This window comes from Sorex fumeus, unplaced genomic scaffold, assembly GCF_029834395.1.
Source record: "Sorex fumeus unplaced genomic scaffold, SorFum_2.1 ptg000009l, whole genome shotgun sequence".
Lineage (NCBI taxonomy): Eukaryota > Metazoa > Chordata > Mammalia > Eulipotyphla > Soricidae > Sorex > Sorex fumeus.
This window is the reverse complement of record NW_026606066.1, coordinates 27313811-27326802: the sequence shown is the minus strand read 5'-3', so window position 1 is coordinate 27326802 and position 12992 is coordinate 27313811. Positions and strand designations below refer to the sequence as shown.

The 12992-nt window shown below is 40.7% G+C and overlaps 1 protein-coding gene across 2 annotated transcripts in view; it reads left to right on the top strand.

The window, feature by feature from the left end:
• Positions 1-12992, top strand: part of GPR155 (G protein-coupled receptor 155) — a 222358-nt gene that overhangs the window by 26968 nt on the left and 182398 nt on the right. For both annotated transcript variants that reach the window (XR_008791885.1, XM_056110327.1), the window contains exons 11-13: positions 835-1045; positions 7159-7269; positions 10446-10582. Coding sequence is in view for 1 of the 2 variants with exons in the window: in XM_056110327.1 (XP_055966302.1) it covers positions 835-1045; positions 7159-7269; positions 10446-10582 (459 nt within the window). In the remaining variant the exon portion in view is untranslated. The remainder of the gene's footprint in view (positions 1-834; positions 1046-7158; positions 7270-10445; positions 10583-12992) is intronic.

Below are 12992 nucleotides of genomic sequence, written 5' to 3'. Positions count from 1 at the left end.
TCCGGTCCGTCCTTCACGCCCTACTGAGGTCACCAGTTGCCCCCCGCGAGCGGCTCTCCAGCACAGCCACGGCCCCAGAAGCACAAGGACTTAATGCAGAACCTGGCAGCTTGGAGCAGAAAAGTGAACGGACTATGCGTTAATCCAGGCCATCATGTCTGTCCGGAGGGGAAAGGGTGTTGTCCCATTCGCCCTCTCCTCTCTGGAAAGAAAGATGGCGGCCGCATGGGAGCCTTGTGAACAGCAGGTATGAGCTGGCGGGTGTGGGGGCAACTAAAACCTCATGGGAAGGGGGGCGTTTCGCTCCGCCCTTCACGCCCTACCGAGGCCAACAGTTGCCCCCCACGAGCGGCTCTCCAGCACGGCCACGACTCCAGAACACAGAAACCAATTTCTTAACTATCTGACTTTCAGTAGAAATACTTCCAGGGTCAATAGGTAAAATAGCAGAAATCCAAAACTAACATTTAATTCTTGAACCCAGCTGTAGAAAGCAAATCACTTCACAATGCTTTTTCAGCATGTCTGATTTGGGGGGAGGGTAAACTCTAAAAAATAGTGGTGAATCTTTTATTGAAACAATGAATCTAATCAAAGCAGATAGAGTGTTAACTAGAATTCATCTGCCTCACAGGGACTGGGAGGGGTGGGGGGTGGGGTTTTATTGGGGTTCTTCATGGTAAAAAATAAGTATTGGTAAAGGGAAATGTGTTTGATATTTGCATGACTGAGACCTAAACCTGAAAGCTTTGTAACCTTTCCCACAGTGATTCAATAAATAAATAAATTAATTTTAAAAAAATGTGGCCTAACATCTCTCTGCACCGTCCGTAGATGATCATCACTGCAGTCACCCTGTTCTGCAGCATTGTGATAGCTGGGGTGTCGCTCATGTGTATGAACCGCACCACCCAAGCAGGAAGCTATGAAGGTTTCGATCAGTCTCAGAACGACAAAGCAGCAGAACCTGGCAACGTTGCTTTTGAGGAGAGTCCAGGTCCACTAAGTGAACCCGAACCTTTTCCAGTTTCCCTCCCAGAAACAAGTATGTCCTTGAATCTAAAGAAACTCTTACATGCATTTATAGCAATTAGCTTAAATATTGCATGGCAGAGAACTTTGTGGAACTCTCTTCAATAGCATAACTATTTGTCAATGAAAACCTTGAATCACAACCAGAAATAGTTTTGCAAAGTTCTTGTACTAGGTTCTATTTAACAAAAGAGCTTGTTAAATCTTTTTTGATATTGTTGTTGTTTTGGGTTTGGGGTTTTTAGGCCACACATGGCTGTGTTCAGACTTATTTCTGGCTCTGCGCTCAGGGATCAGCCCTGGTGCACAGGGACCAGAAACTATGCAGTTATGAGGTCCTGGGGATTGAACCCGGCTCAGCTGCGTGCAAGGCAAGTGCTTTTCCCACTAGACTATCTTTCTCACTCCCTTTTTTGATAAATTTTAATATTCCCTCTGGTCTGAGAATTTGTGGGGGAAAAAATAGCTACTGAAGGAAGATTCTTTTAAGGAAACTAAGTACTTGCACTTATTAATTTAACAGCATTGTCCAAGCAAGCACTATTAATAAACTAAGCTAGGATCCCAGAATCCCCCCCCCCCCCGCCCCCTTCCCCCTCCAGAGTTTAGATAAAGGGTTCAGCTTGAAAAATCAATAGGCCAAATCCACCCTACCACCTGATTCGTGAGTGCAGTTCAATCCTGATACCACATGTGGTGGTACCGAAGGAAGCCCCTTCAGGAGTGACTTCTGAGCATAGAGCCAGAAATAAGCCTTGAGCACCTCTAGGTCTGACTCAAGCCCCAACTTCCCCCAACCCACCCAAATTAAAGACAGTGTTATTTATAACACTTAAGTGTCATGTGAATTTTAAATGCCAGTCTTCATAAAATTATTGGAACTAACCAGGCTCATTCATTTCTGTATCCTGTGGCTACTTTTATCCTCTATGGGTAGAGTTGAGTCACTCAGCAGAGACCTGGCGGGTGATCCATTAGCCTGAGATGCTTTTCATGTGGCCCTTTCTAGAATACACTTGACAGTTCTGCCTTGGCATCAGTGAAAATGTGATCCTGTATAGTGACTTTGTTAGAAAGTGTTAACAATTGTAATGGGGTTTACTTCATTTCATGAAGGAAACTAGATGAGAGAGTAAGAGAGTTTTTTTTTTATTTCCTAGACCATGTGAAAATTGTATAGAGTATTCTGCTAGGAAATATAAATTATAGTACATTTATTATCTAGAGAGTTTGCGAAATAAGGGGATGACTGGGCTCAAAACTGTTTGCTGTGAATATTTACAGGTAAAGGATATGAATGAAGAGAGCAACAAAGAAATAAGTCAAATAAACCTTACCTATTAGAAAGAAAAGCCCAGAAATCTTCCCATCTTATACTTTCTTTTTTATTTATTTATTTATTTATTTATTTTTTACAGTTGTAGATTTACAATTTTTTGTGCTTGGGTTTCGATTATACAATGATCAGATACCCATCCCTCCACCAGTGCCCATTTTCCACCACCATGGATAATATCCCCCCACCCCCATCCCCCCATCCCCCCCTGTCTCTGTGGCAGGGCAATCCCCTGTGTTCTCTCTCTCCTTTTGGGTGTTGTGGTCTGCAAAAGAGGAATTGAGTGGCAAACATGTTCAGTCCATAGTCTACTTTCGACATGCATCTCCCCTCCTGGGAGGATCCTCCAAACATCCTTTATTTGGTGCTCTCTTCTCTATCTGAGCTGCCCTTTCCTCTAGGATACCCGGCTGGCCTCTAAGTTATGGAGTAATCCTCCTGGTGCTGATCTCAGCTATTCTTGGGTATTAATCTCATACTTTGTTACTTTATATCCCCCAGATGAATGCAATCTTTCTATGTCTATCCCTCACTTTCTGACTCATTTCGCTTAGCATGATACTTTCCATATTGTACCACTTTATACTGTCTTTCTTTTGCCTTCCTCCAGACCGACAGTACATAGGATAGAGGTTAAAAACATATGATCTGAAGTTGCACCATGAAGACACATATCCTCACTCCACAGAGGACCACTTTGAGACATTGTGCCTCAGTCTCCATGTCTGATCATGATAGTGAACTTCTGAGAACAGTGGTTGGCCAACTTCTGGCTCAGAGCACTAATCCTGCCTGAGTCAGGCCTGTTTGAGTTTGGGGGTTGCTCACTGATTCCTCTGTGGGATTCTTTGTGGTTATATCATCAGAATTTCATTCCTTTCACCCTCTTGACTCCTTCCCCTTTTAAAATTATAGTTCTATATGCTTACATTTTCCCCAGAAGCCTCTTTCTCTAAATCTGGTGCACTTTTGTGATCCTGCTCAGCATCTTTATTCTCCATATATCCTTATGGGTTTTCATTTACTCTCTAGATAAGTCTCCTGCTTGTTTTCAGGCTGGAGTTGGATGAATTTCCAGCTGGTTTTCTTTTCTCCCTGCAGTATTTTAGATCTGGCCACAAGAAGGCTCAGGAATTTTCCTGGGAAGCCCTAAATGAAGTGTGTTAAGCCCAGGGACTTTTTTTTTTTTAATTTTTATTAGTGAAACACCGAGAGGTACAGTTGTAGACTTACAAATTTTTGTGCTTGGGTTTCACTTATACAATGATCGAGCACCCATCCCTCCACCAGTGCCCATTTCCCACCATCACGGATCCCAGTATCCATCCCACCCCCCATCCCGCCCATCCCACCCTGCCTCTGTGGCAGGGCATTCCCTTTTGTTCTCTCTCTCCTTTTGGGTGCTGTGGTTTGCAAAAGAGGCATTGAATGGCAATCATGTTTGGTCTATAGTCAACTTTCAGCATGCATCTCCCATCCTGGGAGGATCCTCCCAACACCTTTTACTTGGTGTTCCCTTCTCTATCTGAGCTGCCTTTTGCCCTAGCATGTGTGGCTGGCCTCCAAGCCATGGAGTTTAACCTCCTGGACTTATGTCGGCTATTCTTGAAGCCCAGGGACTTTTGCTGCTACTGCATTACCTGAAATAGGCTCTCCCATCAGCATTTTTTAAATCTTATTATCATTGTCTTCAGCAGAAAAACTAGGTTGTGCTTTTACTATAAAAGAATGCAAAATCAACAGATGGCTGTTGCATTCTCTGTGGGAAACCTTTAGCAAAGTGTATACTTCCCTCTCCTCTTACCTCAGTCTCAAAATTGCTTTTTATTTATTTATCTATTTATTTATGAGTTTTTTGGGCTACACCCAGCAGTGCTCAGATGTTATTCCTGGTTCTACACAACAGGAATTTACTCCTGGCAGTGCTTAGGAGACCATATGGGATGCTGGGGATCAACGCCATGTGCAAGGCAAAAACCCTACCCACTGTACTATTGCTCCAGCCCCATAATTGCTTTTCTAATGATCTGTATAACCCACAAGACTATAATTTCTGCGCCTGATTTGTCCACCATTCCAGCCTCCATGCCTTGCGTGGCTTCAGGACCACTGTACATGTTCAGTCAATTGTGTTCAATGCTGGATAGATGGATGAAGGGATAAGAGTTTCTGAAGCAACTCCAGAAACTGCTTTGCAAAGCTCTTGTTTATTTGCCTATTCACCGATGCTCCTAGGAAGAGTTTATAAAACTTCTGCCATTACTTTCCTTCCCCAAGTCATACTCACTTCTATTTGACTAGTGATAATATATATTGGATAATTCCAGTCTGGCCTCCCCAAGTCTTAGAACCCAGACTAGTTCAGTTATTTCTGCCCTTCACCATAACATGTGTCAGAAATCTGTGTAAAAGTGGAATTACAATTAAAAAATAAATGAACTTATTTTAATACAAAATCAAAACTCTCGTTCATTTTACAAAGGCTATTGCATTGTCTTTCTTATGTTTGAATTTCTAAAAATACCATAGTAGGTTCAAAGATATAATATTGGAGGCAAGATGTTTTCCTTGCATTCAGCCAACCCTGATTCAATCCCTGGCACAGAATATAGTCCCCTCAGCACTGCCATGAGAGATCCTTAAGCACAGAGCCAAAAATAGCTCTTGAGCATCTGGGCATGGCCCCCAAAAGAAAGAGAAAAAAGGAAGGAAAGAAAGAAAAAAAGAGAGAAAGCGGGGGGGGGGGGAGGGAGGGAGAAAAGGAGGGAGGAAGGGAGGAAGGAACAAGGAAGGAAGGAAGGAAGGAAGGAAGGAAGGAAGGAAGGAAGGAAGATAAAGAGAAAGAATGTCATAGCACTTTTCTTGGTGGCCATAATGTCATGTGCGTGTATGCATTTATATATAATTTCTACAAGCTGGCCTCATATTTATTTTCTTATGTGTTGGCGATAAAGAGATTCTCCAGCAGTACTTGGGTGCCTGGGGGCCACCCCCGTGATACTCGGGCAGTGGAAGCTGACACAGTGCAAGGCAGAGAGTGGCTGAGCACCATCAGAGTCATAGCCACAATGCTTAGGTCCCCAGGAGGGAGCAGTATCTCCAGCATATCACGCCTGATGTCCACCCCTTTGAGTTATCTCCCTGACCCATGTCCGTTTTCCTAACAATGTTTCCTTAGCTGATTTAAGTCTCTGGTTTGTGAAGATCAGAATGCAAGACACCAGTCATATCCATTTTCTTTTCTATTCTGTGGTTCTATTTTAAACTCGAAATGGCATCATTATCTTAACTTTAGAAAGACACTTGTAATCGCTTATTATAGATTGTAGTTTTTACTTTGAGGTTCCTTTTCGTTTTTAAGAACACTACTAAAGAATTTAAGTACATTGTCAATGAGATGTTCATCCCAGGAAAAATTATTCCATTTAAAACATATTAAATCTTAATATAGTTTATCACTGACAATATTGTTCTATTATAATTCCTATCAGAGAACATCGTGTCTATATATGTGTGAAATATTTTAGGGGACACTGCATGCAGTTCTGTGACTATAAAGAGGAAAAATTATAGCTCTGTGACAGATATCTCGGTGTGCCATCTATAGATCAGTCTGCCTGTACACAGTGAGAAGTTTTCAGCAGTATTCATTTTAAAAGGAAAAGGGGGATATAATTGTTTTCAGTGCACCATCTGAACTAGCAGGAGACACAGTCGTAAGCTAAGTGAATTTTGAGTGGGAGAGATCTTGGATGAATCAGAAGTGGAATTTTCATGTCAAACTGGCCTGAAGTGCCAAAGTGTGGAGTTTGTAAAGAACACTACAAAAAGACACCTGAAAAGAGAGGCATAAAGGGCTTTTGTTGGAAAAGGGGGATGGTTAGAGAGGATGAGAGGAATCAAGGTCCAGAGACCTTCCAGATCTGGATCCAAGAGTTTGAATTGCACTGCACAGAGTCTTCCTATGTGGTTTTGAGATGTGATCAAGTAAAATCTATATTTTATGAGAATTTTCACATTCTTAGTTCCCAAATTATGTTGGAAACTGATGAAACAGTATGGATTTAAAAAAAAAGTTTTTTCTGGCCCAGAGCATGACAGTACAGCAGTCAACCCAAGTTCAGAATCCAGCATCTCATATGATCCTTTGATCACCACCAGTAGTAATTTCTGCATGCAGAACCTGGAGTATGCCCTGAACACTGCTGGCTGACAAAACAAAAGCAAAAAAAAGTATTTTCTAAGGTTAAAGAGGTAATACAAAGATTAAGGTGCTTGCCTTACATGTGACTCACCTTGGTTCTAGCCTCCAACACTGCAAAACTGCATATGGTCCCCTGAGCTCCCCAGCAGGGATCCCCAAGCACAGACCCAGGAGTAAGCCCCAAATACCACTGGATGTGGCCCATCCCTCCCCCTACCTCCAAAAAAGTACCCCAAAATGTTTTCCTTTCTCATACAAAAATGAAACTACACAAGTGAGCTGATCCTTTGCTCTCTAGCTCATCTTTTTCTTTTGCAGTTCCTGGTCAGAAACCCAGGTTTTTACCACTGAGCCCCTTCCTTGGCCCTTTTTCTAACATTCTATAAATCATACCCATATTCCTTTGAGAGGTAATATTTGGAAACAGCTCTATCAAGGCCTTTTGGAAATTTGAGCATGTGTCTGAAGGGGTTGGATTGCCGATTTTAATGTCAAAGTTGGTTTGGTTTGTTTTCTTTGGCATCTCTTGCAGTTGATGTTTCTGTTGTGCTGGGCTCTCCTCTCACATGTTCTGGTCTCTGTCTAGGCTGCTGCTCCTGCTCCTGCTCCATGGAAAATGGTGAGTTACGCTGCCCATCAACGGAGCCAGTAGCCAACACAAGCACCAGCAGGCCCGTCACTCCTTCCTTGGAGAAAAGTGAGTATCCTGATCTATGAGGATGGGCTTAGAAACAAAGCTGATTGCACTGCTCAAAAGACCCCCAACTTCAAACTGCCATTGTCCTGCACCATCTGAGAGTATGTAGGCTACAGGATACTGATCACTCCTATTAGAATGCTCTTCTTCCACTTCCTTCTCCTTTGCCCATGTTGCTGTTTGAATGCCAGGATCACAGAGTTCACAGGGAGGGCAGGGATGGCGGGGGTGGAAACTGTCTCACGGTTGATTGTGGTGCTTATGCACGCTTGGTTGCAGGGCACTGCAGATCACACACTTGTGAGTGTGGGACTCACAATGTCAGTTCCTGCAGGGCTGTACTTGGCAGCACCAGGCAGTGCCAGAGGTCTCATTCACAACCTTATATTTGAAAGGCTGAGACTCTAGTGCTGAGCATCAGTGCCACACTTCAGGGCTCGTTTTAGAAAGAATAAAGTGTTTTTCAATACCCAAAAGGAGAGAGAACAAAAGAAAATGCCCTGCCACAGAGGTGGGGGTGGGGAGGATACTGAGATCATTGGTGATGGAAAATAGGCACTGGTGGAGGGATGGGTGACCCATCATTGTATGACTGAAACACAAACATGAATGTTTGTAAGTTTGTAACTACCTCAGGGCGATTCACTAATTAAAAAAAATAATAATAATAAAGTGTTTTTAAATATCACTAGGTGACTCTGTACACTGCACACCCATATATTTCCCAGTGAATTTAATCCAAGTGATAATTCCAAGTAACTTACCCTCGGGCCACTTTCCTGTTTTAGAAGCTGTTGCTTTTTTTTCCACTCCCACTCCCCAGGTAGAGCGCTAATTAATTAGTGTGTAATTACATTTTGATTTCATGTACGTGGAATATGCCCTTTCTTATAAAAGAAAAAAAAATTTGAAAATAATAGCCTTTTGGCATATAGACTGAGTTGAGTCACATTTGTGATCTGAATTTAAAGTTATTTAAAACAACTGGACAAAAAAAAAATTAATAAAATTAAATTTTTATTAAAACAACTAGACAGCCTTTTTGAAACTTCAGTCCATTTTGAGCTGTTCTTGTTTATTAATAATCAAACTATAGAGGTCTGAACAATAGGATAATGGGTCAGGCAACCTGCCTTGTCTGCGGCTGAACCCTGCGGGTTCAATTCCTTACACTGCATAGGGTTCCTCAAGCCCCACCAGGAGTGATTCCTGAGCACGGAGTCAGAAGTTAGCCCTGAGGATTGCTGGGTATGGTCCAAAACCCTAATAATAATAATAATAATAAATAATAATAATAATAATAATAATAATATAACTATATAGGGAAATACGAAATAAGTTTTCTGTGTGATAAAGTACACATCAACTGTATTGTTCTCTAAAATATTATGTTTTTATATAAGAAATGTTATGAGGATTGTAAGAAATCCTGTATGTAAACCACTCAGTGCAGTATATGGTGTTCATAGTATATGCCTATTAAACAAATAAGTTGTTATTATTCAGGCAAGAATTTCATATTACTGTTATCTGCTGGCTAGGAATGAATTTTAAATAATCAAATTCACATTTCCAAAAACTAAAGTAGGAGTATTCTCAGATGTACCTTCTCTGACTTCCTGAGAGGAAATTCTTCTTAGTATGTAGCTAAGCTGCTTGTGTGTGTGTGTATGTGTGTCTATGTGTGTGTGAGTGTGTGTGTGCAAGCATGCATGTGCACTTGCACCTCTTTCATAAGTCAGAATTTCCTAGACTTGCCTCACTTTTTTCTCTTCCTACTATAATATACCTACTGGAAATTTCCACAGACAAATTTACTTATAATTTTAGTTGACATCCTTTTCCCCTCCCCAGATAGCCTGATACTCTATTTGTTATTTTCTTCATTGATAATGTTGATTTCTAAAAACCACTTTGAAATTACAGGGACTTCTTAGATTTCTGATAATATTTTGCAAAAATTAGATACAAGTCATCATATGTGGACTTCATCTGCTCACATAATTTGTTTATTTTGTGGGCCACAGTCAGTAGTGCTCAGGGTTTACTCTGACTCTGTACTCAGGGACCCTCCTGGTGGGGTTCAAGAGACCATATGGGTGCCAGAGATCAAACCCAGGTCAGCCATATGCAAGCAAGTGCCCTACCCACTATACTACCACTTCAGTCCTAAGCACTGCCTTTTAAAAATTATGCCTGTGGTCCGGAGAGATAGTACAATGGACAAGGCTCTTATCTTGGAAACAGCCAACCCAGATTCAATCTCTTGGTCTACCAAGGATCATGCATATGATCCACTGAGCCCCTTCAGGTAGGGTCCCTGAGCACATATTTAGGAGTAAAACCCGGAGCACTGCTGGGTGTGACTCCTCCCCTCTCCCCCCAAGACAATAAATAAATAGAAATTAGCCTTGGATATAATAGACTGGATAACGATTTTATAAAATTATTTTCCTCTGCTTTTGGTGCCTTAGATGTAATGGGACTGAGGTAAGAACACTCTAAGGTGTCTTGTGGAAGGCCAAAGAAGAGTCAGGCCTATGGTTTGCACTTGGTTCCCTACATGAACAGAATGAAATATTTCATGCTTTTTATTTTGTTTTTTTAAGATCTTTTCTATGTCAAACTATAAATTGATGAAAAGTTAGGGGTAGTAGTAAATTTGTTTTATAAATAGCTCCAGTAGGGTGTTTATAACCAATGGGCAGGCTTATCACAAGTGAAATGTGAGTGATTTATTTTTCTTTAAAATAGGTATATGTGGGGGATCTGAGTGATAATACAGCCAAGTAAGGCACTTGCCTTGCATGCAGCCAACCTAAGTTTGATCGCTGACACCCCTGAACACAGAGCCAGGAGTAAGCCCTGAGCACTGCCAGGGGTGGCCCCCAACCCTAAATTAATTAATTAGGTGTATATACACATATTATATTACATTGTTGGGAAGTGTAGCTCTCTCTTGCATTGATTCATTGTACTTTTTCATACAGACACATCCTATCAGTAGAACTCTTTAAAACAACATGACGGAGGCATCCTCAGATTTCATCCTAAATAATAACAGCATCTCAGCTGAACATGCCTGAGTAGTTGTATGCTTCGGAAACCATTAGGAATTTTAAACACACTCAAATAAAAAGCTCTGATTACAAATTGTTGTGCTTCCTGTTTTATAGATGATCAGTGTGTGAGTCGCTGTAATTCCCAGAGCTGCATCTTAGCCCAGGAAGAAGAGCAGTATCTGCAGAGTGGAGACCAGCAACTGACTCGACATGTGTTGCTGTGTTTGCTCCTCATTATTGGCCTGTTTGCTGTAAATGTTTCTTCTGATTGTGTTTTGGGGCCATTTCTTTAACTATTGGGCAAAGGTTTTTACTGAGGCATCTGAAAGAAACTTGTTTATTTCTTCACAAGGGAGTGACAAGCTTGGCCACATGAACCCTAAGCTTAAAGGAAGACTTTTATAAGCAGAGAGTAAACAAGTAACATTACTATTACTGAAATGTTCCAACTGGGGTGGTGGGGAGAGGGTTTCCACCCATCATTGCTCCATAGCTATTCCTGGCTCTGCTTAGGAGTGACCCCTAGGGGTGGGGCAGGAGGGGTCAGGGATACTGGAGACTTTGGTGGTGAAAAATGTACACTGGTGAAGGGATGGGTATTTGATCATTGTAGACTGAAACTCAAACATAAAAGTTTTGTAACTGTAGCTCACAGTGATTCAAAAAAATAAAAACCGCTAAAAAAAATCATAAAGAAAGAAAGAAGTGACCCCTGGCAGTGCCCAGGAGACTATCTGCAGTGCCAGGGATTTGAAGCAAGCTCAGCTTCATGTAAGAACACTGCCTTCCCTCCTGAACATTTTCTCCAGCCCCTAAAAAAAATGGCTTATTTTTCTTAGAATCATGTACTGATTCTATGATCTGATCTAGAATTGGGTAACTCCATGATGTGTGCAGGAGAACTTATTCTTATTTGGAAGGGCTGGCTGGCCACACCCAGCAGTGCTCAGGAACCACTCCTAGAGATATTGGGTTATTGTAAAGTGTTATGGATTGAACCCAAGGTTCCCATGTGCACAACATGTGCTGTAGCCCTTTGAGTATCTCTCTGGCCCCTGGACCACTGATTCTCAATGTATTCCTTGACTGACCTTCAGTAGATAAATGCCTGCATAGTCTCTCAGAAAATACTTCTCACATAAAATCTTTAAAATAGTTTTTAATTTTTAAAAATAGCATATAAAAGATACAAAAAAGAAAAAATATCTTTCTTACTGCTTTTCTCCTACTGCCTTCTAATTTTAATATACCTTAGTGCTTCTAATCATACCGATTTACATCCTAATTTGTCACTTCTGTGAAGCATTTTCGTGTTGCCGCACAGTTGTTTAGAACTATTACTTTCAGTGTCTCCTGAATAAACCGAAGAGGAGATACAACATAATTTATTCAACATTATACATCTTTCCTAGTTTTTTTAAATGCTCTAATGAATATATAGAGAATATTTAGCATATGTATATATATTAAACATAGTATATTTCCTGATGATATATTCTCTAAAGTGGAACCCAAATCAAGGAATGTAAGTATTTCTGTGACTTTGAATACATTCTACTATTTTTTTTCTAAGGGCTATTCTCACTAGCATCAAATATTATGTTTTAATAATTTTATTCATATTTAAAAGACTCAGGTAATGGAAGAAAGGTTAACTTGTCAAGAGTGGATATAAGTGTCCCAGACATTTTTAGAAAACAAAACATTCTCTCTCTCTCTTTAAAATTAAATTTTATTAAGAAACACTCTGACTTACAAAGTTGTTCATTATACAGTTGTTTTAAGCATTTAGTGTTCCAATACTACTGTTGTGACCTTCCCTCGACCAATATCCCCAGTTTCCCCTCCCGGTCCCAACCTGCTTCCTTAAGCACATAACAAATGTACTTTTAATTGCTTACTCCAACAACAAAACAATATTTAATAAAATCTTTTTACTATAAAAAATAATGATTTATCCATGAATTATAGCACCTTATTTTTAAACGCATTCATTTGATTAATAAAGATTTTATAAGTTAGTCTTAGAGCCAGAGAGGTAGCTCAAGGCTGGAACGCATGCTTTGGTGCAGTAGACCCAGGTTCAGTCCCTGGAAGCACATGGTTAATCCTGCCAGTATCAACCCCTGCACAGAGAGCAAGGAGTAGCCCCTGAGCACTGTAGTGTGACAGATATCTTTTTAAAAAAAAGTTTGATATTCTCTTTTTGTGAATTATCAAGTCTTTTTGTATCATTTCCTGAGCTGGATCAAGTGTAACTGGCCTAGAGATGAAAGATGGACCATAGAATCAATAAAGGCCTTTCTGTCCTCTTCCCCCGGTTACCCTAGACTGATGTGAGCCAGCACCATTATAACTGCTGTTGCTGAACAAAAAGCAGAAATCAAAAAATGCTGCTGAGAATTCCTGCTCAGTGAAGTGATTGTTGTCATTGTATAGAACTAATTTTAAAATCAGTCCTGTCTTCGGCTAGTCGGCAGTCCTGATGCCTTATGTAAGCTTCTGTATTATGGCTCATGTCTTCTAGCTTCAAGTCTGATCAGAATAGGTGCTGTTTGAGTGACACCTGTCAAGATGAGAGGGTGAAACCTCTTGTTCAAAAGACAAAGTGTCTATATTCTCTCCATGTTTTTCCCTTTAATCTTTTTATCCCTAATTATA